This window comes from Gracilinanus agilis, chromosome 3 (assembly GCF_016433145.1).
Source record: "Gracilinanus agilis isolate LMUSP501 chromosome 3, AgileGrace, whole genome shotgun sequence".
Classification (NCBI taxonomy): domain Eukaryota; kingdom Metazoa; phylum Chordata; class Mammalia; order Didelphimorphia; family Didelphidae; genus Gracilinanus; species Gracilinanus agilis.
The window spans coordinates 611,073,162-611,098,037 of record NC_058132.1 but is presented as its reverse complement, the minus strand read 5'-3'; the positions used below and the strand labels follow the sequence as shown (position 1 = coordinate 611,098,037).

General features: G+C 35.9%; 1 protein-coding gene across 1 annotated transcript in view; it reads left to right on the top strand.

Moving 5' to 3' along the window:
- Positions 1 to 24,876, top strand: part of BARD1 (BRCA1 associated RING domain 1) — a 132,697-nt gene that overhangs the window by 16,247 nt on the left and 91,574 nt on the right. The window contains exon 2 of the mRNA XM_044667520.1: positions 6,390 to 6,538. Coding sequence (XP_044523455.1) covers positions 6,390 to 6,538 — 149 coding nt within the window. The remainder of the gene's footprint in view (positions 1 to 6,389; positions 6,539 to 24,876) is intronic.

The window sequence follows — 24,876 nt, the reverse complement described above, 5'->3', positions numbered from 1 at the left end:
GAAATAAAGACTATTTGCAAGCTGACCAGGAGGTGCCTTGTGCTAGTGATGAAAGCATGGTGGATTATGTTAAGACTGTTCTTGAAAAGGGAAAGGATATTTACCTGAGCAATAAATAATGTGTTTTCTTGGGGATTGGTGTAGGGAGATGGGAAGAAACTCCTTCAATTTTTTATTCAAAAAATAATTTTGCAGGAAGTCTGCCTTGTTATATAAGGCCTTGGCAGGAAGTCATGTTGATGCCAGTTTTTTACTTTTATAAGAAAAAGGCAAAAGAACCTAAACGAAGGAAGATAATTTCCAGGCCAGCTCCTTGGGTCTATATACATCCATCTCCATGTCTCACACACAGTCTCTGTCTGCATAGCACAGTATACTAATAGATGTACATAGTGATGACCTAAAAACATTAACAAGTAATAAATGTTTGACTTTAAGTAGTAAGAAGTTGCTGTCATGAAGTATTATATATTTATTAAGGATTTATGTGCTGGACATTGTGTTATAAGTGTTGGGAATAAAAAAATAGACTAACATGTTACAGTCCTTTTCTTTTTTGATAACTATTGACAATTTTAATTGATACTGCCTATATTTTCTTATGTTCCTCTTCCAACTCTTCTCTCCCACCCTTTATAACAAAGAATTTTTTAAAAAAGATATTTTATTTTCCCAATTACATGTAATAATGTTTTTCCACATACATTTTCTGAAGTTATAAGATCCAAATTGTCTCTTCCTCCTCCCTTTTCTTCCCCCTCCTGGAGGAAGTAAGCAGTTTGATCTGGGTTATACATCTATTATCATGCAAAAAGTATTTCCATATTGTTCATTGTTGTAAGAGAATAATCATATAAAACCAGAACCCCAAAATAAAAACACAAACTAAAGTGAAAAATTATATGCTTTGATCTGCATTCTGACTCCCAACGGTTCTTTTTCTGGAGGTGGATAGCATTCAACAAAGAATTTTTTTAAAAGAAAAGAGAAAACAGCAAAATTGATATATCAAAAAAATAATCTGAAATAAGCTAATTTCTACCTCTGCAGAGGAATGGGGAATGATGTCTTATACTTTCTTTAGGCTAGCCTCATTCTTTGTAATTTTGGAACATTACTTTTGATAGTTTTATGGTGGTGATTCTTTATCTTTACATTGTTGTAGTTGAGTCTTTTGTTTGCTTGGCTCTGTTATCAGTTCATGTAACTTTTTCCAAGCTTCTCTTATATTTATCATGTTTATCAATTCCTGCAGCATGGTAGATTTCCATTACATTCATGTACCACAATTTGTTTAAAATAGAGAGGGGTATCCTTTGGTTTCCACTCCCTTGCTACCTAAAAAGTTCTGCTATAACTATTTTGGTGTATATAGGGGACTTCCTTTTTATCAGTGACTAGAGTGTACATTTTAGTGAGTGAGACACTTACAAATAACTAGATAAATAGACTGGTGGTTCAGTGGCTAGAGTGCTGGGACTACAGTCAGGAAGATCTAAGTTCAATCTGGCCTCAGACATTTACTAGCTGTGTGACCCTGTACCTCAGTTTCCTCATTTTGTAAAATGAGCTGGAGAAGGAAATGGCATACAGATCCAGTATTTTTTCCCAAGAAAACCCCAAAAAGTCAGACAAAGTTGAAACAACTCAACAATAGCAACATGTACTTAGAAAAATTTGCTTAAAAATTAAAAAAAATTTTCAATACTTAAAGTTATCTACTTAGAAAACTGTCTAGAAAAGTTACTACCTTATAATTGGGGAAAGCCAGGGTTATATTAACAGGCAGTCACAGGGTTCAGTTCCCTCCTCTGGCATTTCCCGTGTCACTTTGCTTGGTCACTCCTTGTCTCATCTGTAGAATAAGGGGATTCAACTAGATGACTTCTGAAGTCCTTTCAGGTCAGAGCCTGTGGTCCTATGATTCTATGACAGCAAATATATCAGGAAATGAAAAAAAAATGCTATAGTTGTGAAATAAACCTTTCTGTATTATAGATGAGAGGTTGGGTGGTCTACATGGTCTTAAAGTCTATTCCTAACCTTAAATTCTAAGGGTCATTTCTATGCTAGAGATGCAGGTGCTGAGGGGTGTCATGGAAGATATATACCAGATAAGCAAAATAAATCTAGTAATGGTACATAGAGTCATTGGAAGTAGTGAAAGATGGCATGCTAGGAGCCCTGGTGTATGGTGCCCATAGTAATTCGTACCAGAATTATTTGAGGATTGTTGTACTTTTACAAACACTGCATTCCACATTCCTATTAGCTCTTAAGGGATGACTCCAACTTGGCGGTTGTTAAAGCTCTCAATAGCCTACCTCCAGCCTGTATTTCTAGATTTATTACATATTACTCTCTTTTATGCATTCTTGTGTCTAGCAGATGACCAAATCGATCTCCTTGCTGTTCCCCAAATTCAGTGCCCCAACTTACTATTTCTGCCTTCATGCCTAGAATACATTACCACCTCTGCCCATCTTGCCTCTGAATCTTTAAAGGCTCAACTCTAGGGCCATCATCTACACCATTGGTTCCTAGTGTTTTTAATTCCACAGATCCCTTTCAGTAATAACAGCAACAAAATATGTGAGCCCACAGAATAGTTTAATGTAAATATTATTTCTACTTAAGGCATCATGAAAGAGTTTTTAGCATGAATCCTTTGGACCATACTTGAACCTTTCTTGAAATGGGAACCACCCAGCTACATAAAGTTCTTCTGTCTTCCTAAGTCAATAGTGTTCTCTTCTTTAGATTATCCTGGCTTTGCTTTTCTCTCTATGTGATGTTTCCCTTCCAGGGAAATGGAAGGACTCTTGTCTGTTTCACAAGGGGCTGGTACCATTTTAGCCATGGCTTAATAAGTACTCGTTGAGTTCAATTTCAGGAAGATGGGTTAGTCTTGGTGCAGATTGTCCAGCCAAATAAAACTTAAAACTATGTCAATACTAAATATGGACTGAGGAAATGGAAGTCACTGGAGCCAGTGCAGGCATAAGACCTGAAGGTCAGTGATTCAAAAGCTGCCTAAAACATTCAGACAAAACAAAACTCTTTTTAAGTCCCTTGAAACCACCTTTATGATAGCCATAAAATTTTCTTGTGACTGTGGCAAAATTACCCGGCTATCATTTTTCAAGAACTCGCCCTTTTCGACTTCTCTGCTCTCAGTGTGTGTAACAGCTGTAGTTTTGTTCCAGGGAAAATATTGATTCAGCCTTGAATCCATTCTAGTAAAACTTTAAATACACACAGGTGGCTTCAGAGTTACATCTTTATCACTGCCTCATTGAAGCTTGATTACTTTCATATTATGTGTTGCACCCTGAGCTGAAGCTTAGCTCTTGCTTTTTTCCTCCTCTATGAAGCCTTCTTTGATTTCCCTCCTTTCCTCCCCACAGTTGGTAATGACTTTCTCCTCTTAAACCTTACATAGCTTTCATGGCTATCCAAAGGACTTTTCCCAGATTTGTGTCTTATCCCTGTAAGCTCCTTGAGTATAGGAACTATTTTATTCTTTATATAAGTCTCATATGCACCTATTTTTTTACATTTTGTCTTCCCAGTTAAATTGTAAGCTCCTTAAGCTAAGGACAGGGACTGCCTTTTGTCCCTTTTTGTATTCTCAGATTGCCTGGCACATAGGAGGAGCTTTATAAATGTTTATTAATCTTTGACTGATTGATTTTATTATGCTCAGCTAAAGCCATCAATCAGGCATAATGCCCTAAGACCCTCTTCAGAGTGTAGATTTTGCATTCAACAGGTTACTAGATTAAAATCTGTGGGTGATTAAAAACTATTTCTCTAAAAAAAGATAATTTTTTGGTTTGCCTTCTCAATCTTTGGTTACCTGGAATTCCCTCTTACATAATCCATGAAGGTTAAGTTAAGTATTTATTATAATATTATTCAATTAAGTAATTCCAATCAAAAAGAAGTTGAAATTCTAACTACTAAAAATATAGGAACAAATTAAACAAGTAATTAAAAAAAGCCTTGAGGTAAGGGTTTGACCTTCATGACTTTTCTATAATTAGGCAAAACCTAATGTTGTTTGAATGATGTAGTATCCTGGTTAAGTCTTGATCTGTTTTTAAAATTTGTTTTTGAAAAATTTTATTTAATGAATTCATTTAGAATATTTTCCCATGGTTACATGATTCATATTCTTTCCCTCCCCTCCCCACCCCACCAGCCAACAAGTAATTCCTCTGGGTTTTACATGTGTCATTGATCAAGACCTATTTCCATATAATTACTATTTCATTAGGGTGATCCCTTAGAGTCTACATCCCCAACCATATCCTCATCAACTCATGTGATCAAGCAGTTGTTTTTTTTTTTTACTGTGTTTCTACTTCCACAGTTCTTTCTCTAGATGTGAATAGTCTTCTTTCTCATAAGTTCCTTAGAATTGTCCTGGGTCATTGCATTGTTGCTAGTAGAGAAGTTCATTACATTCAATAGTACCACAGTGTATCAGTCTCTGTGTATAAGGTTCTCCTGGTTCTGCTCCTTTCACTCTGCTTCATTTCCTGGAGGTCTTTCCAGTTCACATGGAATTCCTCCAGTTCATTATTCCTTTCAGCACAATAGTATTCCATCACCACAATTTGTTCATCCATTCCCCAATTGAAGGACATACTCTTGTTTTCCTGTTTTTTTCTACCATAAAGAGCGTGGCTATAAATATTTTTGTACAAGTTTTTTTTTCCTTATCTCTTTGGGGTATAAACCCAGCAGTGGTATGGCTGGATCACAAGGCAGATAGTCTTTTAAAGCCCTTTGAGCATAATTCCAAATTGCCATCCAGAATGTTTGGATCAATTCACAACTCCACCAGCAATGCATTAATGTCCCGATTTTGCCATATCTCCTGCAACATTTATTACTTTCCTTTGCTGTCATTTTAGCCAATCTGCAAGGTATGAGGTGGTACCTCAGTTGTTTTGATTTGCATTTCTCTAATTATAAGAGATTTAGAACAATTTTTCATGCGCTTACTGATAGTTTCGATTTCTTTTTCTGAAAGATGCCTATTCACATCCCTTGCCCATTTATCAATTGGGGAATGGCTTGCTTTTTTGTACAAATGATTTAACTCCTTATGAATTTGAGTAATTAGACCTTTGTCAGAGGTTTTTGCTATAAAGATTTTTTTTCCAATTTGTTGCTTCCCTTCTAATTTTGATTGCATTAGTTTTGTTTGTACAAAAACTTTTTAACTTAATGTAATCAAAATTATTTATTTTACATTTTGTAATATTTTCTTTTTTTTAAAAAAAATTTTTTTTTTTTAATAAACCCTTGTACTTCGGTATATTGTCTCATAGGTGGAAGATTGGTAAGGGTGGGCAATGGGGTCAAGTGACTTGCCCAGGGTCACACAGCTGGGAAGTGGCTGAGGCCGGGTTTGAACCTAGGACCTCCTGTCTCTAGGCCTGACTCTCACTCCACTGAGCTACCCAGCTGCCCCTTTTGTAATATTTTCTAACTCTTGCTTGGTCTTAAAATCTTTCCTTTCCCATATATCTGACAGGTAAGCTATTCTTTGTTTACCTAGTTTGCTTAGAGTTTCCTTCTTTATATTCAAGTCATTCACCCATTCTGAATTTATCTTGGTGCAGGGTGTGAGATGTTGATCTAATCTTAATCTCTCCCATACTTTTTTCCAATTTTCCCAGCACTTTTTGTGAAATAGTGGATTTTTGTCTCAAAAGCTGGGCTCTTTGGGTTTATCATACGCTGTCTTGCTGAGATTATTTTCCCCCCAAGTCTATTCCACTGATCCTCTCTTTTGTCTCTTAACCAGTACCATGTTGTTTTGATGACCACTGCTTTACAGCAGTACAGTTTTAGATCTGATATTGCTAGTTGAGCTGTTTTTTTAAAAGAAAATTTTATATTATTTTTCAATTAACAAGTGTTTTTCTCTCCTTTTTATTTCTCTCATTGAATGGGTAAAAGAATAACAAAACCCTTGTAACAAATAGAGCTTGATCTTTTTTTTTTTTAATGTGTCTGTTGACAATTTTATTAAAGGAACAGGGATGCATATGGGGTGGCGGAAATGTGAAAGGTTGCTTACAGATCTGCTTATGTTGGAGATCAGGGTCAGGATTTGTTATTATGGGGGGAATGAGAGGGGACCCATATTCCCAAGCTGACCCTGGTTACTTTCTTGGGATCATGCTATGGCCCCACACTGGACAGGGAACCCTTACTTTGAAGAGTGGCCCATTCTAGATTATTGTGGGCATCCCTGGGGAGTTAAAACATGCCAAAAAAAAAAAAAGTCCCAGTGGCTAATAAATCTCATTCCTCTTCCCTTTTGGACTAACAATGTGGAACTAATTTTGAAATGGTTTTATTCTCTTAAGTATGTGCGTGGGCGACTGCATCGGTACGGAGTGTCCAGTATGTCACACACCTGCTTGGATACAGGATGTGAAGATAAACAGACAGTTGGACAACATGATCCAGTTATGCAGCAGGCTTCGAAATCTGTTACACAACCCCCCCGGTACAGGTGAGAAGGACCACTTAGGGTCTCCCGGGAAAAACTGGCTTGTCATAGTTAAATGACCACATTGTGTGGATTACATGGAGGGTTCACACAAAGGATGCTGAATGAGTCTTCTCTCCCTACCTCTCCCCTCCAACTGTACCCCTATTCCACATCCCCCCCAAATAAAATTCTAGTTAGAGATTTACTTAAGAACCATTAGAATTCTACATTTAGACTCCTGAAACATCATAAAACTATGGATGGGAATTTTTTTTTTTCCCCATAGCATAACTAGCTTCATTAAAATGCACTTTTGAGCAGGTTTGGACAAAAACAATTGACACAATTCTAGATGCTGCTCTTGTCCAGAATGGACTAGATTGGTATATTTTGAAGGAGAAAAAAAATTCAATATTCATTGTCCTTTTTTTCCCCCCTAATGAAATTGTGGTTGATTTTGACCCAAGTTGTTTTTAGAATTCGATTTATGAACCAAATGTGCACCTCATATTCTTTCTCCTGAGAACTAATTAGGGATAAAAAGAAGGTAAAGTGATTTGAGTTTTGCAGTAATTGAATATTGGAATCTTTGGGTTGTTTTTTTTTCATTAACCAGAATGCTCTCCTTCCTTTTCTCTGTGGGAGAGCCTCTTCTAAATTGACACCTGCCGTGGGGATTTGATGTGGGATGGGAAGGCTGCTGTTACCTTTTGTTCTTAAATTCTTGTGTTTTTATTAGATGCAAAACAGGAGATTTATCAGCCAAAATAACTTGGTACATTGGAAAATATGGTATTGGAGGATGTGAGTTTGAATCCTGGTCCTCTTGTGGACCACCTGTTAGCCTCAGTTTCATTACCAGCAGATGAGAAATTTCAGATCTTGAGCTGATAGAAGCCTTCGAGGCCATCTGCTAAAGTAATCAGACCCAGAATTACTTCTGGATGGCCAGGAGATGCTCTTCAGAGTATAGACAGTGCAGGCAATAGAGTATTAGTTTTTTGGGTTTTTTTTTGAAAGATGAGGAAATTGAGACCCATAGAGCTCCAGTGAGAGTAAGTGAAAGAAAGAGATTTTGAACCCCTTGTCTCTGATTCCATCTTCTCTCAAACTCAGTTTGTTCATCTTCAAATTAGGGATAATTATATCCATCGTAATTTCCTTGCAATTTCCTTATATCTTTAAATTGGGGATAATTATGTCCATAGTAATTTCGTTATAATTTCCTCATATTTTGTTCCTCAGGAATAAATCAATGATGGTTTATTAAATGCTTTGGAAATTTTAAATGTCAACAGTCGTTGACCTGTTTATATTTCAAAAACATGTGACTTTGTCTCCTTTTCTGATATGGGTCAGAATTTCTCTAGAGCCTTTTTTTAAAGTAAATCATCTTCAAGTGTGTTATTGCTAGGACTGAAAAATGTAGCACTGGTGACCAAGACTATGGTGCTGACCCTCTTAGAACTTAACTTAGTAAGTTTGATTTTTCTGAAAGACACACAGTTTGTCACTTTAAAGTTTTTCCAGTTTGAAGAGGATCTGAGTTCATATTCCTCTCCCATAGCCTAGTTGGTTATATCATTGTCTGAATAGAAATTTCTTCCCTAGTAATATAAGTAGCTAGTTATAATAATGGGACAGTTTTAAAAAAATAAATTATTTATATTTTTTGTTTCATATTGCCTAAACTTCTCCGTGTTCCTGTTTTCTCCCACTCTGAGAAAGCCATCTCATATAACAAAGAATATTTGGTAATTTTTATTCTGACAGACACTAAAATAGTGAAAATTTTTGTAGGAAGATAAAAGGTGATAAAGAGATTATATATGAAACTACAAATCCCTATTATACACAGGTTGCTCTTTTATTCATTTATTTTTTGATATTTATTTTTTTCATATTATTTTATTTTATTTTTTTAGAATATTTTTCCATGGTTACATGATTCATGTTTTCTCTCTCCCCTCTTCTCTCCCTGATCTGACACAGCTTTCTCTTTTAAAAAGAATGTATTTATATGGGATGGTTCTTGAGGAGGGCAAGGGGAAAAGATACTGGGGAAAATGGTGGTGATTTAAAAAATAGAAAAAATAAAAATTAATTTTAAAAAATATATAATAAGCTCAGCATGCCACCGTTCCCTCATTTATCCAGCCAGCCATATATTCATTCATTCATTCATTCATTCATTTGTTCGTTCATTCGTTCATTCATTCATTCATTCATTTGTTTTTAAATCTTTACCTTCTGTCTTGGAGTCAATAGTGTGTATTGGCTCCAAGGCAGAAGAGTGGTAAGGGTGGGCAATGGGGGTCAAGTGACTTGCCCAGGGTCACACAACTGGGAAGTGTCTGAGGTCAGATTTGAACCTAGGACCTCCCATCTCTAGGCCTGGCTCTCAATCCATTGAGTTACCCAGCTGCCCCCAACATGTTACTATTTAAAAGTCTCTTGCTGATCTGTATTCTCTTGAACTTTAATTTTTTACTTAAATTTTATTTTTTCAATAAGCAAAAGTCTTTCTTCTTTCTCTCCTACTTAAAATGAGAAACAGCCTGTATTACAGTCATTTATAATAAAGCAAAACAAATTGCCACATTAACTATGTCATATAATATATATGTGTATATATATTTACATATATATACACACACACATACATATGTATTTGAGTCTATAAAGTATATGTATATACACAGAAAATTCACAAAAATTTATATATGATGTGTATATAAATTAAAATTTTTTCTAAATCAGTTTTTTGGTATATTGAATACTGATTTTGCTAGTTGTTTCTCTTTTCTTTTTTTAAATAAAAAATAGTTTTTGTCAAACAACTCTGAAAGACTTAGGGTATAAACACAAATACATATGTATTTCATAAGGAAGTTCATGTAGATAATATCCTTGGTACCGGCCATCTGAAAGAATAGAAGAATACTGAATGACTTTGGAAAGTGAAATTGTTCCTCAGGCTTAGAGGATGGTGCCTTTCTACCAGGTGAAGAAGGTACACTCAGTGTGTCAGATGTCTCTCTCTGTCTCTGTGTCTCTCTCTCTCTCTCCATCTCTCTCCCTCTCTTTCTCTCTCTCTCTCTTTCTCCATCCTTCCATCTGTCCATCTATCCATCTATCCATCTATCTATGTATTCGTCTGTTTATCTATCTGCCTGTCTGTCCGTCCATCTGTCTGTCTGTCTGTCTGTATGTCTATTCATCCATCCATCCATTTATCCATCTATCTCTATCTAGTCACCCATCCATCCATCCACATATATAAATCAAAGAGACATATATAAACACAGACACCCCTCAGTCTTCACTTTTGAGTCCATCATCTGTCAGAAGAGGAGTAGCATGTTTCGTCATGAATGCTCTGGAATCATTGTTGGTCATTGTATCGACAGAGATGCCAAGTCTTTCATTGTTTGACAGAAAGACTATTGTTTTTTAAAAGAGGAAGAAGAGGAAAAAAAATGTAAAAATCAGTACGTTTATTAAAAAAAACTCTGAATATATATAATGATGAGATTTAACTCTTGGTGTAATGAATTTCTCTTTCCAAAACACTAGAGATTATGTTGTCCTTAAACAAACTTGCATTCTTCTGTCCATTCCTGGATGAGGAGGGAACGCAGGTAGAACAACGGATTCTGTCTTGGGACCAGCCCCAAAGCATAATGGTTTCATGATGGAAAGCAGTAAGGGGAGGTTGGTGACATTTTAAAATAAGAAGTGATTTACTCTATTAACTAGAAATAATTCTCTAGAAACAGCATTTTAGATTTGGCTTTTCCTCTATAATTAGAGAGGTTAACTTTGGGCCAATTTCCTTTACTCTGCTGAGTTTAGGTAGCTGAAGCTTAAAGTGATTGGCTTGCACCATGTCTTATTCTTCCTGCTAGCCCTAGGATTTATCAAAAACACAAGGAAGGAAAAAGTAGTAGCTTATATCTGTGTTTACTCTAATATCCTCCTCATGGGGGTCCTTGGATAAATAGATTCTGGGAGGCTGATGGGGATCTATGACCTTAGAAACCTTTTCTTTGGTATCCCTTGCTTGTCCCAAACCAGTCTTCTGTGGCCAGGTTTTGGACAGCTTCCTGAGCCTCCTAAGGACCAGAGATTTGATGCAAGAGTTGCCAGGCTTATTTCTTGTTGGTAAAAGTGGTGTGTGACTGTTTTTTTCTGACCCCATAGCTTACATTGATTAATGGCCCCATTGTAGTCTGAGGTTCTGGTCTTTAACTTTATAAACTCAACAGTATTATTTTTTTTTGTTCCAGTCCTTCCTATTTAGCTGATTGCAGCACAACAGTATGGCATCTGTTAACTGTGACAAAAGTAATTGCCAAATCTAAGGTGAAATAAAATGACCCTTAATGGAATGACAGCCATATCAGCCAGCCAGCTTTTGTAGGTATTCCATTGTGAACAGCAGGGAAGTTTTCATATTGGAGGTTTACCACCTATGAAGGGAGCCTGAGGAATTTTGCTTTTATAAAACTTGAGAAAAATTGATGTTGACAGATCGTTGGTGGTCCCAGAAACTTGGTTGTATGCCCCTTCTTTATCTGGTGGCAGGGAATAGTTCATTTTTAAAAGTCATTCAGTATTTTCCTGTTCTTTCATATGGCCACCATCAAGGTATTGAGCATTATCTACACTATCTTGGTGAGATCCCTTATGAAATAAATTCATGCTTTGCTGTTTGGACACGTTCTAGAATTCTTAGAGCTGAATTTTAAAATTAAATTTTATGTATTTTTTAGTTTACAAAAATCTGACTTTTTTTCATCTACCCAAATGAACAAAGAAAGAAAAACAAAACCTCTATAGTTAAGTAGAACAAATTTGGTTATTATTTGGCCATTAACCAAAAATATGTGTGTATGTGATTAGATAACATATGCAATAACTAATAATATCCAGTATCTAATAATATAATTGATATATCTATCAACATATTATAATTATATCTAATAACTAATAATATCTAATATTATTTGGTTGTATATTAAAATATTTTTACCTTACTCTTATAGCTGTAATATAATAAATGTTTATTGTAGCTTCTTAATACATGTTCACTGATAAATTAATTATTATTTTAAGGCTTCTTCTACTAATCATAGCCTGCTACCCCCTTTTGACAAAGAGGTAGGTGATGGACTCAAGGGTAAAGATTGAGACTCTGACTCACTCCTCTCTCTCTCTCTCTCTCTCTCTCTCTCTCTCTCTCTCTCTCTCTCTCTTTTTTTCTCTCTCTCTCTTTCTATTTTTTCTCTTTCTCTCTCCCACTCCTTCCCTCCCTTCCATCTGTCTGTCTGTCTGTCTGCTGCCTGTCTCTCTCTCTCTCTCTCTCTCTCTCTCTCTCTCTCTCTCTCTTTCTCTCTCTCTCAAAATGTAGATGAGACCTACAGAATGAATCCAAAGGGATGGTCAAACTTCTCCCCCATTTTCCCCAGCTTAAAAAAAACACCAAAAAAACCAAACAACCTGTATTTGACAATTTATCTTCCAAATGAACCTTATTACTTGCATTTACTATAAAATGTATAATTACTGTAATTAAGGTGGGTAATTAGGAAGAACTTGTCAAATCATGGACATAGTATATGGCAGACTAGAGAAAAAGGAGCCTGATTTATAGTAATGCTTTCCAGAATGAGCTTCTAAATACTCAAGCAGATTTTCCTCGGTTCAGTGTACTTTAAAGAGAAGAGATTGTCTGTCATAAATTTTCCTGACAACCATTTATGGATAATTTTACCTTATTCTTTATACCATAAGCTGGCATCTTTCACTAATGGTGTTAAATTTAAAGGATTTTTTATTTTTAAAAAAAATAAAACCATTTTCGCTTGCTCCCTATCCTTGTTTGAAATCAGACCTTGCAGGTGTTGGTCAGTTTTCTTCTAAGCTTATATAAATGGCAGGAGACAGTAAAAGAGATTAACTTTGATTATGTCTTCATAAGATTGCAATTTTCCTCTTTTTTTCCCCTCCATTCTCTAGCATAGGAAGAGGGGCTGAACTTGCTTTAATGAATGGCATAGTGTTTCATGTATGTTGTGACATTTTTCCATAATAGCTGAAGATGAGTATTTGAATAGTGGTGCGGGCGTGCATGGGTGTGTTTTAATAGAGCCGAATATTTCTTAACTTACAAAATAATCATTCTTTAGTGAAGCCGTTAATGTTGCGCAGATGGTAGCAAAGCGCTTCCCTTTGATTTTTAATAAGGGACTAGTTTGTCAAAGAGATTTCTCAACTTCTGTTGTGAAACCCATAATGGAGAGTAATTGGAAAGGCACACAATGTACATCGTTATATCCCTTTGATGCAGATTAATGATAGCTACGCCACATTTTCTAATTGCCTCTCTTTCTCTCTAGTTTGTTATTGCATTACAGGAAAAATTTGGAGAAGTAGCTCCCTTGCTGTCTATGCATCTCCGTATTTTATGGCCTGCTCTGAAATGAGTAAATTCAAGGAGAGGGCAGTTTTCTTTTCCACATCAGTATTAAGCCTTCGTTTTGATTTTATGAAAGGGGAGAAGCCTTAAATGAATGGAGACACATTTGATAAATTATTATATGTATGCATTTATGACCTTATTGCATGAGTATTTGCTCATCAACCTCTGAATAGTTTTGCTTGTGCACCAATAGAGCATACTTGGGGATTAAAAAAGTTTTTGCTATTTCTGTCCAGTGGACAGCTGGCCTGAAGGTCTTTATGGGCCATAGGAAGGTCTCATTAAGCCTGTTTTAAATACTTCTTGCTGGACTTGGAGAAGTGTTACTAGGTTTTTTTCTCTGTTCGAAAATTATATTTATAAACCTAAGGAGTTATATAAGTGCAAGTTAAAATATAATATAAATATGTTTTTATATATTATATACATTACATTATATACAGATATATATACACATAGAACCTTTTATGTGTTTATGCATATATTTTTGGTACATTTATTTGTGTATAATTTTTTGTGTGCATATATATAAATATAACTTTTTATGCTTTTTGTGTATATATATATGTATATATATAAAGAACTTTTTATATGTTTTTTGTGGGTGTAACTTTTTGTATACCTGACTTGTATATACATATAGAATATAGAATAGAGTGTATATACACATAGAAATTTGTATGTTTTGTGTGTATATATGTACATATACACTATAAATATAATATTGAATATAAAAGCATAATATAAAAATTTTAATGCCTTTTGTGTGTGCATATGTATATGTAATATAATTTTATATGCCTTTTGTGTATATATGTACATATGTTTATATATATATATTTTTTGTGTGTGTCTTTTATGTGTTTATATACATATACACACATGATTACTGAGAGACTAACTTGCATTTTTATAATTCTAAATTTGCTTTTTTTCCTATTTTTAAGAAAATCCTGGGAATATTCCATGTTTTCACCCCCTCTCTAGAATGGAGATTTTTATCCAGAGATTTCTTATAAAGTCTCTTTATCATTGGTGAAAAGGATTTGAGGAATCTAGACACAAAGCTTCTTTTTCTATATAATTCCCAATCCTCTCACCTCCATCCCCATCCTTTATTTTTGATTTCTAGTTTTTTTGTCTTGATAACTTTGTTTCTTTACCTTATATTGTTATAAGCGACACTGCATGATATAGTAGATATGGGATTGGTCTTGGAATCAATAATGAATCTGGTGAAGGAAGATATGGCTCCCTTCCCAGCAAAATATTTTTAAATATATGAAACAAAATATAAAGGATTACCCAGGAAACCAACTATATTGACATGGTTAACAAAATGTTATACAGATAAGTTTATGAACCCCAAGTTTAAAACCTCTGATGTAGAAGTTGGTATTTGAGTCAAGACATGAAGAAAGTAAGGGATTCTGTGGAGCAGACAAGGGTTCAAGTCCTGCCTATGAGATAGGAGGTCTGGGTAAATCACTTAACTCCTCCATAACTTAGGCAGTTGCCTAAGATCCTAAATTAAAATAATTTCTTTATTGGGAAAGCGTTTTCCTCACTGGCAGTCGCTGAACCTAATGAAATCACCAATGAAATGTCTAGCTCTTACCCCTGCTCAGTGTATGAGAGAGGGAGAGAGAGACATACAGAGAGAGAGATGGAAGGAGGAAGAGAGGAGAGGTAGAGAAAGGGAGGGAGAGGAGAGGAGAGGTAGGGAGAGATGGAGGGATAGAGGGAAGGAGAGAAAGGAAAGGAGATGAGAGGGAGAGAGATATGCAGGGATAGAGGGAGGAAGAGGAGAGGGAGAGGGAGGGAGAGAGAGACAGACAGAGGGAGGGAGAGAGAGGAGAGAATAGGAGAAATAGAGAGAGGGAAGGAGAGACAGACAGGAGAAGAGATGGAGGGATGGAGAGGGAGAGAGACTGACAGGGAGAGAGATGGAGGGATAGAGGGATGAAGAGAGAAGAGGAATGGTAGAGAGGGAGAGGAGAGGAGTAGAGGGGGAGGAAGAGACAGAGACAGACAAGAGGAGAGATGGAGGAAGAGAGGAGAGGAGAGGTAGAGAGAGGGAGGGATAGACAGGTGGAGGGATAGAGAGAGGAGAGGAGAGGTAGAGAGAGATGGAGGGATATAGATGGCTCTTAATAAAATGCTGGCTAATTGATGCATTCCTGAGTCCAAGGCTAGACCCTGTCCTGTATGCCTCCCTGGTTCTTATACAGCAATATAGAATACAGAAGTGAAATTTGAAGACAAAACAACAGAAATTGAACCATGGTATGTGTTTGGGGAGGAGAGAATCACACCTACACAGAGGATATATATCTCATTTCAAGAAGACTTTGAAAGAAGTCTCTTCTGATAACTACATTTTTATATGTCTGTAGATTTTGTCGTATTTATCATATTTATCCCATGTATTACTTATATACATTTGTCATATATACCATATATTGCAGATAAATATCACATTTATATTTATCATCTATCACTTATGCCAGACATTTATTCTATCTATCCTGCCACATTTATCATACTTATTACATAGCATTTGTCTTTTGTATATATCATATCACACTTATGTCACCTTTTAACTATGTTGTAACACATTTCATACAAAAATGACATTCCCATACCTACACACACACACGTATATTTACATATATTCAGTGTTTTGTTTTGTTTTTTTTTTGAAGCTTTCATAGTTTAAATGCCCTAAAACTTTGGGGACATTTTTCACCTAATTATACATAAATCTATTGGCCAGAGAGCCACACTGAATCCAGGAAGACCTGATCTCTGGTGCTGCCTCTGTTCTGCCTGTGTGACCGGGCTGGTTGCTTCATTTCAGCACTCTTTCCAAGGCAACTTTCCTAGAATTTTTGTCGTAGAGATCCAGCAAGGGAGATATTAGATTCAAGGAGCATTTGAACAGACAGGAGAAGCAGCAAGAGAGTTTTGTCATGAAAACCTGCTTAGCAGAGAAAATCTGGAGAGCTTTGGTGATGAACAATGTCAGTTGTAATAGAGAGTTCAAGAAGGATAAAGATTGAGAAAAAAGCCGTTAGATACAGCAATTAAGAAATCCTGGGTAACTTTGGAGAGGGCAATTTCAGTTTAATGATGGGGTCAGCGGCCTGCTTGCAGAGGGTTTGGAAGAAAGAAGATAGAAAGTGGAGACACCTGGTTATGGATAGATTCCTCAAGTTTGTTAGCTGTGAGAATGTGGAGAGAGAGAGAATGTACCCTCTAGTGAGAGTAGATGTGTCAAGGGAGGATTTGTTTAAGGATGGAGGAGACACGTTTTTGTTCACAGACAACAGAAAGAGCCAGATGATAGAGAGGCCAATCGTCAGGGAGAAGTCAGGAGGGGATCTCGAAGGGTTTCCTTTGGCAAGAAGGATCGTCTCTTTGGGAAAAACTCAGCTGATGGAGAAAATGGGGGAAGAAGTCTGAATAATACGAAATCTAGAGAAGGGGAGAGGTCAGTCAGTTAATAAGATACTTTTCCAGAAATCTGATTTGATTACATAACTGTTTCTTCAGGCAAAATATCAAAACCGGCTACAAACTAGCAAATTAACAAAGCTCCCTGTCTCATAGTCACTTCTCTCTTTTTTTAATCTCACAGAATGGCAGATTTATAGATGAACTCCTATAAGCTTGTGCTATTTTAGGTAATACAAAGTTCTTAGGTTATTTCTTCAGACTCACAGTTTTGTGGATATATAAATATGGCCCAAGATTCTGTTTCATTGGGAGCATTATTAGACATAAATACCTTTTAATATTAGGAAGATTGCTCCTACTTGGCTTCACTTAAGACCTTAAGAATTTGCATTTATTCCAGGACATGGAGGAGATCTTGGTTCTAGACTTATCTGCTACCTAGCTAGGTGACCTCAAGTAGATCACTTTTTGGGCCTCAGTCTGCTCATCCATAAAACTGGGAATATTTTTCTAGATCAGGGGCTGGGAAACTAAGACCTACTTCCAAGCATGGCTTTTCTATATGTACTTAGATATTTAAACCCTGTCTCTCCTGATAGAATATAAGCTTCCTGAAGTTAGGGATTATTTTGTTTTTCTATCCCCATATTTACCACACAGTATAAACTTAATAAATGCTTATTGATTGAGAAATGATTATAAAGTGTATTTTTTGAAGACTATTACTGTGGTCAAGAATGAAGTGTGATTTTTTTTTCCCCTAAGTGTAGGCTCAGGGTTTTGAGTCCCAAAATAAAATAGACATAAGAAATGTTTGGGAATTAATTTTAATTGGACTCATGGTATGTATACCAGCTTTTTAAAAGTGCCTGATGCTTGTGATTATTATATGATTTTGATAAGCTAAGGGAATTTTTATTAGAAAAATTTTAGCTGTTTGAAAAGCAGCATGCCTTCCATGACTTCATTTAGAAAACGGACACTGTCACTGATCTTAGAGCAGAGATCAATTGTGGCGGGAAAGGTAATGCAGTAAATTGGACTGTGTGATCTATTGTCTTCTTTTAAACATACTACCCTTTTAAAAATAAATAATTTTGATGAAAGCCTCCTGTCCATAAAATCAGATAGCTGCTATAGGTGAACTCTTATATTTTCCTTACAAAAACCAAGTGAACGATTCAGGTTCATAGGAAGAACTGTGGTGTATAGGATAAAGTTAGGTTCTTTAACCCTTGGATAAGTCACAGAACCTTTTTAGTGGTGTCCTACTGTATGAATATAGTAAGGGCTGGTTTTCTAGGGTTAGTTGAAGGAAGGGACTTCTGAGAGAAGCCCTGAGAAAGGATTCTGGGTAGAAAGGAATTGTGGGTCTACAACTGGAAATAACTAAATTTCACTTCCTTCTTGAATTTCGACCAAGCTTGAGGAAGGTTTTGTCTCTGCTTACAATTCCCATCAAGCTAAAAGAGGGTTTTTCCTCTGAGAGATTCTCCCTGGAGGACCAGGATTTTTGTAGAAAAATGCTTGGCATCCAGGTAGAGGATTTACTTGGAGGGAAAACAATTTTCCTGAGTCCAGGTTTTATCTGCCAGTGGTCCAGCTACCAGAATTCCTATTGGCTAATGTAATTCAAAGCTTTCCACCAATAACTTGGAGTTACTTAGTACAGCAGCCAAACCCAGAGTTTTTCCCCCTTTCTTTCCTATTAATTATTGGTAGTAAGTTTAGATTAAGTCAGATAGCATTGGGGGGAGTGAGGGAGTTCTTAGATAGCATAGGGAGGATTAAGCAAGGCCCATAGAAGAAAATGAAGATTCTCCTTTAACAGGAGACTTAGAAAGTTGGGTATAGTACTAGGGTTCTACTTACCAGTTTCTTCCCTTTTTAAAATAAACTTTATTGTCATAAGCCCAGGGTTTTTGTGCTTCACTGGCCCTGGGGAGTTCCTAGGTGGGTTGTAATATCTAATATCTAACATCCCTTTAGGACTCTTCCACAATATACTCCATACCCTTAATCTTTAAAATGCAGAGAAAGTGCCAACCCATGTTGGTAGAGGAAGTTGTCTCCCTTGGGAGTTCCTTATACCGAATGAAATCACATCTTCAAACTCTATCCCTAGGAAGTTATTAACAGTTTGAAAAGATGAGACTTATCAGATTACCCCAGTACTTGCCCTAGCTCCTTAGGTTATCGACTCTTCTCCAGCAAGTTCTGTAGAGAACATGATGTTTGATAAGACAATATGGCGCCCTGGAAAGGCATTAGCTGTGATTTCAGATCTAACCTCTGATTCTCTGTATGTGAACTTGGGCAAACAATTCCCTTTGCATTTTAGGACTTCTGAAGTACCTTCTACCCCTAGGTCTGTGATCCTGGGTTCCTTTTAAATTGAGAGGCTTATAATCTTCTTACTGTAACCAAAATACTTTGCAAACCTTTAAAGGACTAGATACAGGCAAGAAGTGGTCATTTGGGGTCAAGAACTGTGATTTCATCAGTGTGAGAAATTCCTGGTATTGAAACTTCTCCAAGTGATTGGGATATGGATTGGGAACTCTTCTGAAATACATAGCATCAAGAGTTCCTGAGATCCTGGGAAATTAAACGACTTGCCTATGATCTCACAGCTAGTCAAGTATTAGGCACCATGCCGTGTTGACTATCACTATTATTAATTATTATAATCAATTGTGCTTTTTTATTATTATTTTTAACCCTTACCTTCCATCTGAGAATCAATACTGTATATTGGTTCTAAGGCAGAAAAGAGGTAAAGTCTTGGCAATGGGAATGAAGTGATTTACCCAAAATTAACTCATCTAGGAAGTGTCTGAGGCTAGATTGGAACCCAGAATTTCCTGTCTTTGTGCCTGGCTTGCAATCCACTGGGTCACCTAGCTGTCCCCCTCTTTGTTTATTTTAAAGCCTATTACTGTTAAAATGTAAAAATGTTAGTGTTCTTTTTTCCCCTTCTTGGCACAGAGGTAGGAATATTTAAGTTGAAGACATTTAGATTTCAGCAAAACAAAGAATATTTGGACCAAAAGGAAACATTCAGACCAAATTGTTCTCTTTATATTTCCTCTATCTCTATTTTATATAGTTGAGGAAATTAAGGCCTAGGACACAAGAGATAAAATGATTTATCCAAGGTCATAGTCAATAACTATACCAGTGACACAGTTATATGCCATAGAGACAGTGTTTGAACCCAGGTCTCCTTATAACTCTGCCCATTCTTAGTCTCATTAATCAATTTTATTAGAGTTGTTCTTTGGATTAAAGGAGAAAATGCTATTCTGATGAGGGAGGAGCAGCAGTGAGAACTGTAAAGTGATTGAAAAACTAATTGGAAGGGAAGAAGCCCTTCAGTCTCAGTCAAGGTTGAAAACCTAAGAAAAGTAAAAAAAAAACCAACACAATGCGTTAAATATTATCTATGTTTTCCATCATTGGTAAGAGCCAGCTTGCAAAATAAACAGCTGTTTGCATAGGACTTCCATGAGAGGCCTTATTAATTATATGTGTGTGTGTGTATATATATATATGTATATATATATATATACATAAGATATATGATAAATTTATATATATATATATATTTGTGATATACATGCATACAGATAGAAAGATGGATAGATAGATGGATGATTGGAAAGATGGATAGATAGAAAGAAAGATGGATGGGTGGACAGATGGAATGGATAAATAGATATAATCATAATATTTAAAGCTAAAAGGTGCAATCTAGACCAGTCCCCCCATTTTTCATATTAGGAAATTGAAGCCCAAATTGAAAATCAGAACCATAAAAATAGTAAATATTCATTTCTGGATTCCATCTAGTTTTCATTTCTCTATGAAATGTCTTACAGTTTAACCTGCCATGTCTATATTTTGGTAGTCTAGAAATTTCATTGAAATGGTTATTTTCTTTGAACAGATCCTGACCTTCTCATCTTGGGCCATTCTTGTCCATGGCCTTCTAGGGAGAGATTTTGGAGATGATTGTCCTGTGTCATGGACACCTTCCTTTGTGTTTCAAACATTTAATATATTCTGGTTTATTACTCAGTCTGACCATCTGTTATCTCTTACCCTTGCTATAGAACCAGCCCAACTCAGTTCTACCATTAAAAATGTATCTCTTTCTATTAGAACTGTGTTTCAATTTAAAAAAAAAAGAGAGAGACATTTCCTAGAAGAATTAAACCTGAAGTTATATATAAGTATAGGTGAGTTAATTTATAATATTCTTTTTTGAAGTAATACTTAGCTAAAAGCTTAACTGCCATTTGTATTGTGCTTAAAGATTTGCAAAGTGTTTTTGTATTTATTCTCATTTGATCTCACAACAACCTTGTGAGGTGTGCAATTATCCTCTTTGTACAGATGAAGAAAACGAGGCACAAAAGGATTAATTGATTTGTCTAGGGTTACATAGCTAATAAGTATTTGAGGTAGGCTCTAAACACAATTTTTCTTGATTTTGGTGGTGGGAAGATTGGGAAGGGATACATGGAGAATAGGAGTAGGGAGAGAGTAATAAAATAATGAGTCAGAAAATAAGGTTTGGACAAATTTGTGAAGGGTTTTAAAAACCTAACCAGATGACTATATAATTTATCCTAGAGGTTGGAATTTATCAACTAGGAAAATGATTGAAAAATCACTCTAGCAACTGTGTAGAGAATGAATTGGAGTGGAAAGATACTTGAAAGGAAGAGAGATCAGTCAGGAAAATGTGAAAAGTTAGAAGATTCCGAAGGTGAGCGATGAAGACCTGAACTCAGGTGAGGGTTTTGAGGAGAGAGAAAACCTTGGATTACAGGAGGTCTTGTGGAAGAGATGTGGCAAGATTTGACAGCTTATTATCTGGGTGGGATGAAGGCCAGTACCAGTCATAGATAATTCTAAGATAGAATAATATTGGTTTCTCAACAGAAATGAAGGTAATGATATGATTCAGGGAACAAGATTAGGAAAGGCATTTAAATGGAAAAGCATGGTGTGTATGATAGTTTCGTTTCATCTGGGCCTCAGAATATATAGAAAAAAAGTTGTATAAGCTAAAAAATGGGAAAGGTAGATGGGTATCTCAATGTTGAGGATCTTGGATGCCCAGCAGAGGAGGGAGCCTTTGAAGGATTTTGAGGTGAGCACCATAGACTGGACTCAGCAAATCCTCTTGTTACTGGCCTTCAAGGTTCTCGTTTATTCAGCTGAATTTTTGCTGGAGCATTATTTATCAGTGGAAAAGTTTTAATTTACATTTAATTTTTTTCTCTAAAGTATACTATATGATAGCATTTATGGAGCCCTTTAAAGTTTGCAAAGCAGTATATATTTGTCTCACTCGATCCTCTCAACAGCTCATTGAGATTGATGGAATTTTTATCTTTGTTTTACAGATGAAGATTCTGAGGCCAAGAGAGGTTTAGGTGACTTTCTCTGTGTCACATAGCTAGTAAGTGTTTGAGGCAGGATTTTGACTCAGGTTTCCCTGACTACACATAGGTATATATTTCTAGGGAAACATGTGAAACAAATGACTAAAATTTGTTTATGTCATAAATATTTAATTTTTGGCTTATATATTTTTTTAACGACTTCAATTTAGGATTGATACTGTGTTGGTTTCAAGGCAAAAGAACAGTAAGGGGTAGGTAACAGGGATTAAGGGTACACCACTAGGCTAATTACATCTTAATATTTCAAAGAGACTTTGACTATTATAGGGGCAAGGTGTTGTAAGTAGAAATGAATTCAAATCTCAGCCCTATCACTTGCTACCTGTGTAAAAGTGGGCAATCAAATTAGTTAACTTCTCCAGTTCCATAACTGTGATTCTTTTTTCTTTTTTTTTTTTTTGTGAACTACTTGAAAACTTTTAGAAGTTATTTTAGATTTAAAGAAAGGTGAAATGAAAGCAGAAATATTAGCTGAAGCAGGGAAAAGAGAAACTGGTTAATTTTAGACTTTAGATTAGATTGGAGTTTCCAGCCTGCCAACCCAGATGCATTAATATTTTTTAAACAGGTAAAAAAATGCCATGAAATACATTGTGTAAATATAAAATATCCAGAGGGAAATTAGAAATAACATCTCAGCTCCTTATTCCCTGGCCAGCATTTGAAAGGCAAGAACATATTGTAAAGAGGTTTCAATCCCAAAAAAAGAATTAAATTAACTTTGTGTTGTAGCTGAGGGAAGGGACCAAAGAGAAACTCAAGAATAAACACACTTGAGAATTTTATATGGAATAAAGTAGGCTTAAGTTCCATCAGCCATGTTTACTAGTTTCTAGGAGTAACATGGACTAGACAATATATTTTTTTTTAACTTTGAAGACTACTTGATTACTTGATTGTGGTAGTATGAGAGATTTTATGTCATGTTCTTTTTATCATGTATACAAATATTTTGCAAAAAGCAACGCTTGGAGCAGCTTAGTGGCTGAGAGGATAGAGCATCAGTTGGGAGGATCTGGGCTCAAATCTAGCCTCCTAACTCTGACCCTGTTTGCCTATGCCTTGTCCTTCTGTCTTAGTTGTTACCAAGTCAGAAAGTAACCTTCCTAGTAGTAATAATAATAATAATAATAATAATAATAATAATAATAATGGTAATGATGATGATGGTGGTGGTGGTGATGATAATATTTATATAATGCTTTAGGATTACAAAGTGCTTTACAAGGATTATCTCATTTTATCCTTATAACACAATCCTGGGAATAATTTATAACACAACACAACACAACACAACATAACATATAGTGTAAGGTAGTATAATATTGTATAGTATAATATAACATAATACAATACAATACAATACAATACAATATAATATAATTTAATATAATATGATATATTTTAAATGATTTGCCTAAAAATCACATAGGTAGTAGACACATAAAGTATTTGAACCCAGGTTCTCTATACCAATGCCAATGTTTCTGAACCACAGTGGATAGTGGTGTCTGTTAAAAAATTCATTTAAAAAGCTTACTTGTGATCCATAAACTTTAGCAGTGGAGGCATTGAGGAATGGGGGGGCAGAGTCCTGACTCTGATTTCAGTGGATGTGACTTCAGGTCTGACCTCTGAGACTGTGACTACGGATAAGTGAGTTAACTTGTCTCAGCCTCATTTTCCTCCTCTTTAAAGGGAGGGGATTGGACTAAATGATCTCTACAATCTTGTCCAGCAGGAGCTTTGGAGACCTAGTCATCTTCATTTGGCAAAAGAAAAGACTGATGGGCATCAGTCAGAGAAAACCTTCTTGATTTAATTGTAACAGGGTTTGGCAGAGAGAGAATTTATCATTGTGGTTGATAATGATCTTTAATTTATATTGTTTTCTCTTTCCCCAGTTTTTTACCTTTTCTTATGCCTTTTTTTTACTCCTGGAATAACAACTTCTTATCAATCCACTGTCTTCCCTTCATCCTAATGCCATCTCAGTGGGAGCTTTGCCTGTGGTAGAGGGTTGAGTCCGTTTCTTAAGGCTTTTTTCCCCCTTAGTCATTTTCTATTCCTTTATGTTTTTTTTCCCCTTCATGAAATGTGTGTTTTTGTTGGTTATTTTTAAAGAGGACTTTGGGGGGGGGCAGTAAGGCAAGGAAGATGGTTTGCAAAATGTTTGCACGGTGAGACTTACATTGAGAACTGACTTTCCTTTCAAGCTTTAGGTTTAATGTCTATTTTTTTAGCTCAAGGGTAAAGCACCAGGCAACCATTATAGCCCATTTGAACCAATCCTTTTCCTACATGGTTGGAGAGTAGCTAGGGGAGGCAGTCAGAGGCTGATGAGTGAATTGAGTAGAGGAGTAGGCAATAATTAATTCCCCTCCCTAGCACCCCAGCCTAGGGCTGATAACTAGTTGCCCCTTTAATTTGCTCCTGGTCTGTTCTGGCAAGAGTTTATAATAACAGAGAAGTCACTGTTGGTTGCAGTAGGTATTTAAGAAAAATAAGACAGTCTATGGGAAAAATTTTGCAGGTAAAATATTGGAAAAAGTGTAAATCTCCAAATCAGAATATTGGGAAGGGTAAAGTCTAGGGGAAAATATATGTAAGGAAGTAATGATAATTAAATCGAATTTGGCCATGTATTTATCTTCCTAAAATGTTTCCATGAATGTGATAAAAATAACTCCCAATGTGGCTGCTCAATCTGATTACCTATTGTATTAATTTTAGGGGGACAGTGATGGGGGCTACCAATAAAAAAGAAACACCTATATATACAGATCTGTGTATTATTTTTCCTCATAAATACCACTTTGTAGTGTACCTTTTGTGATTGTTACTTATTTGTTTCTTTTTTTAGACCCTTATTTCTGGTTTAGTATCAGTATAGAAGACACTTCTTAAAGTGTCTCAGGCCAGATTTGAACCTTGGGCCT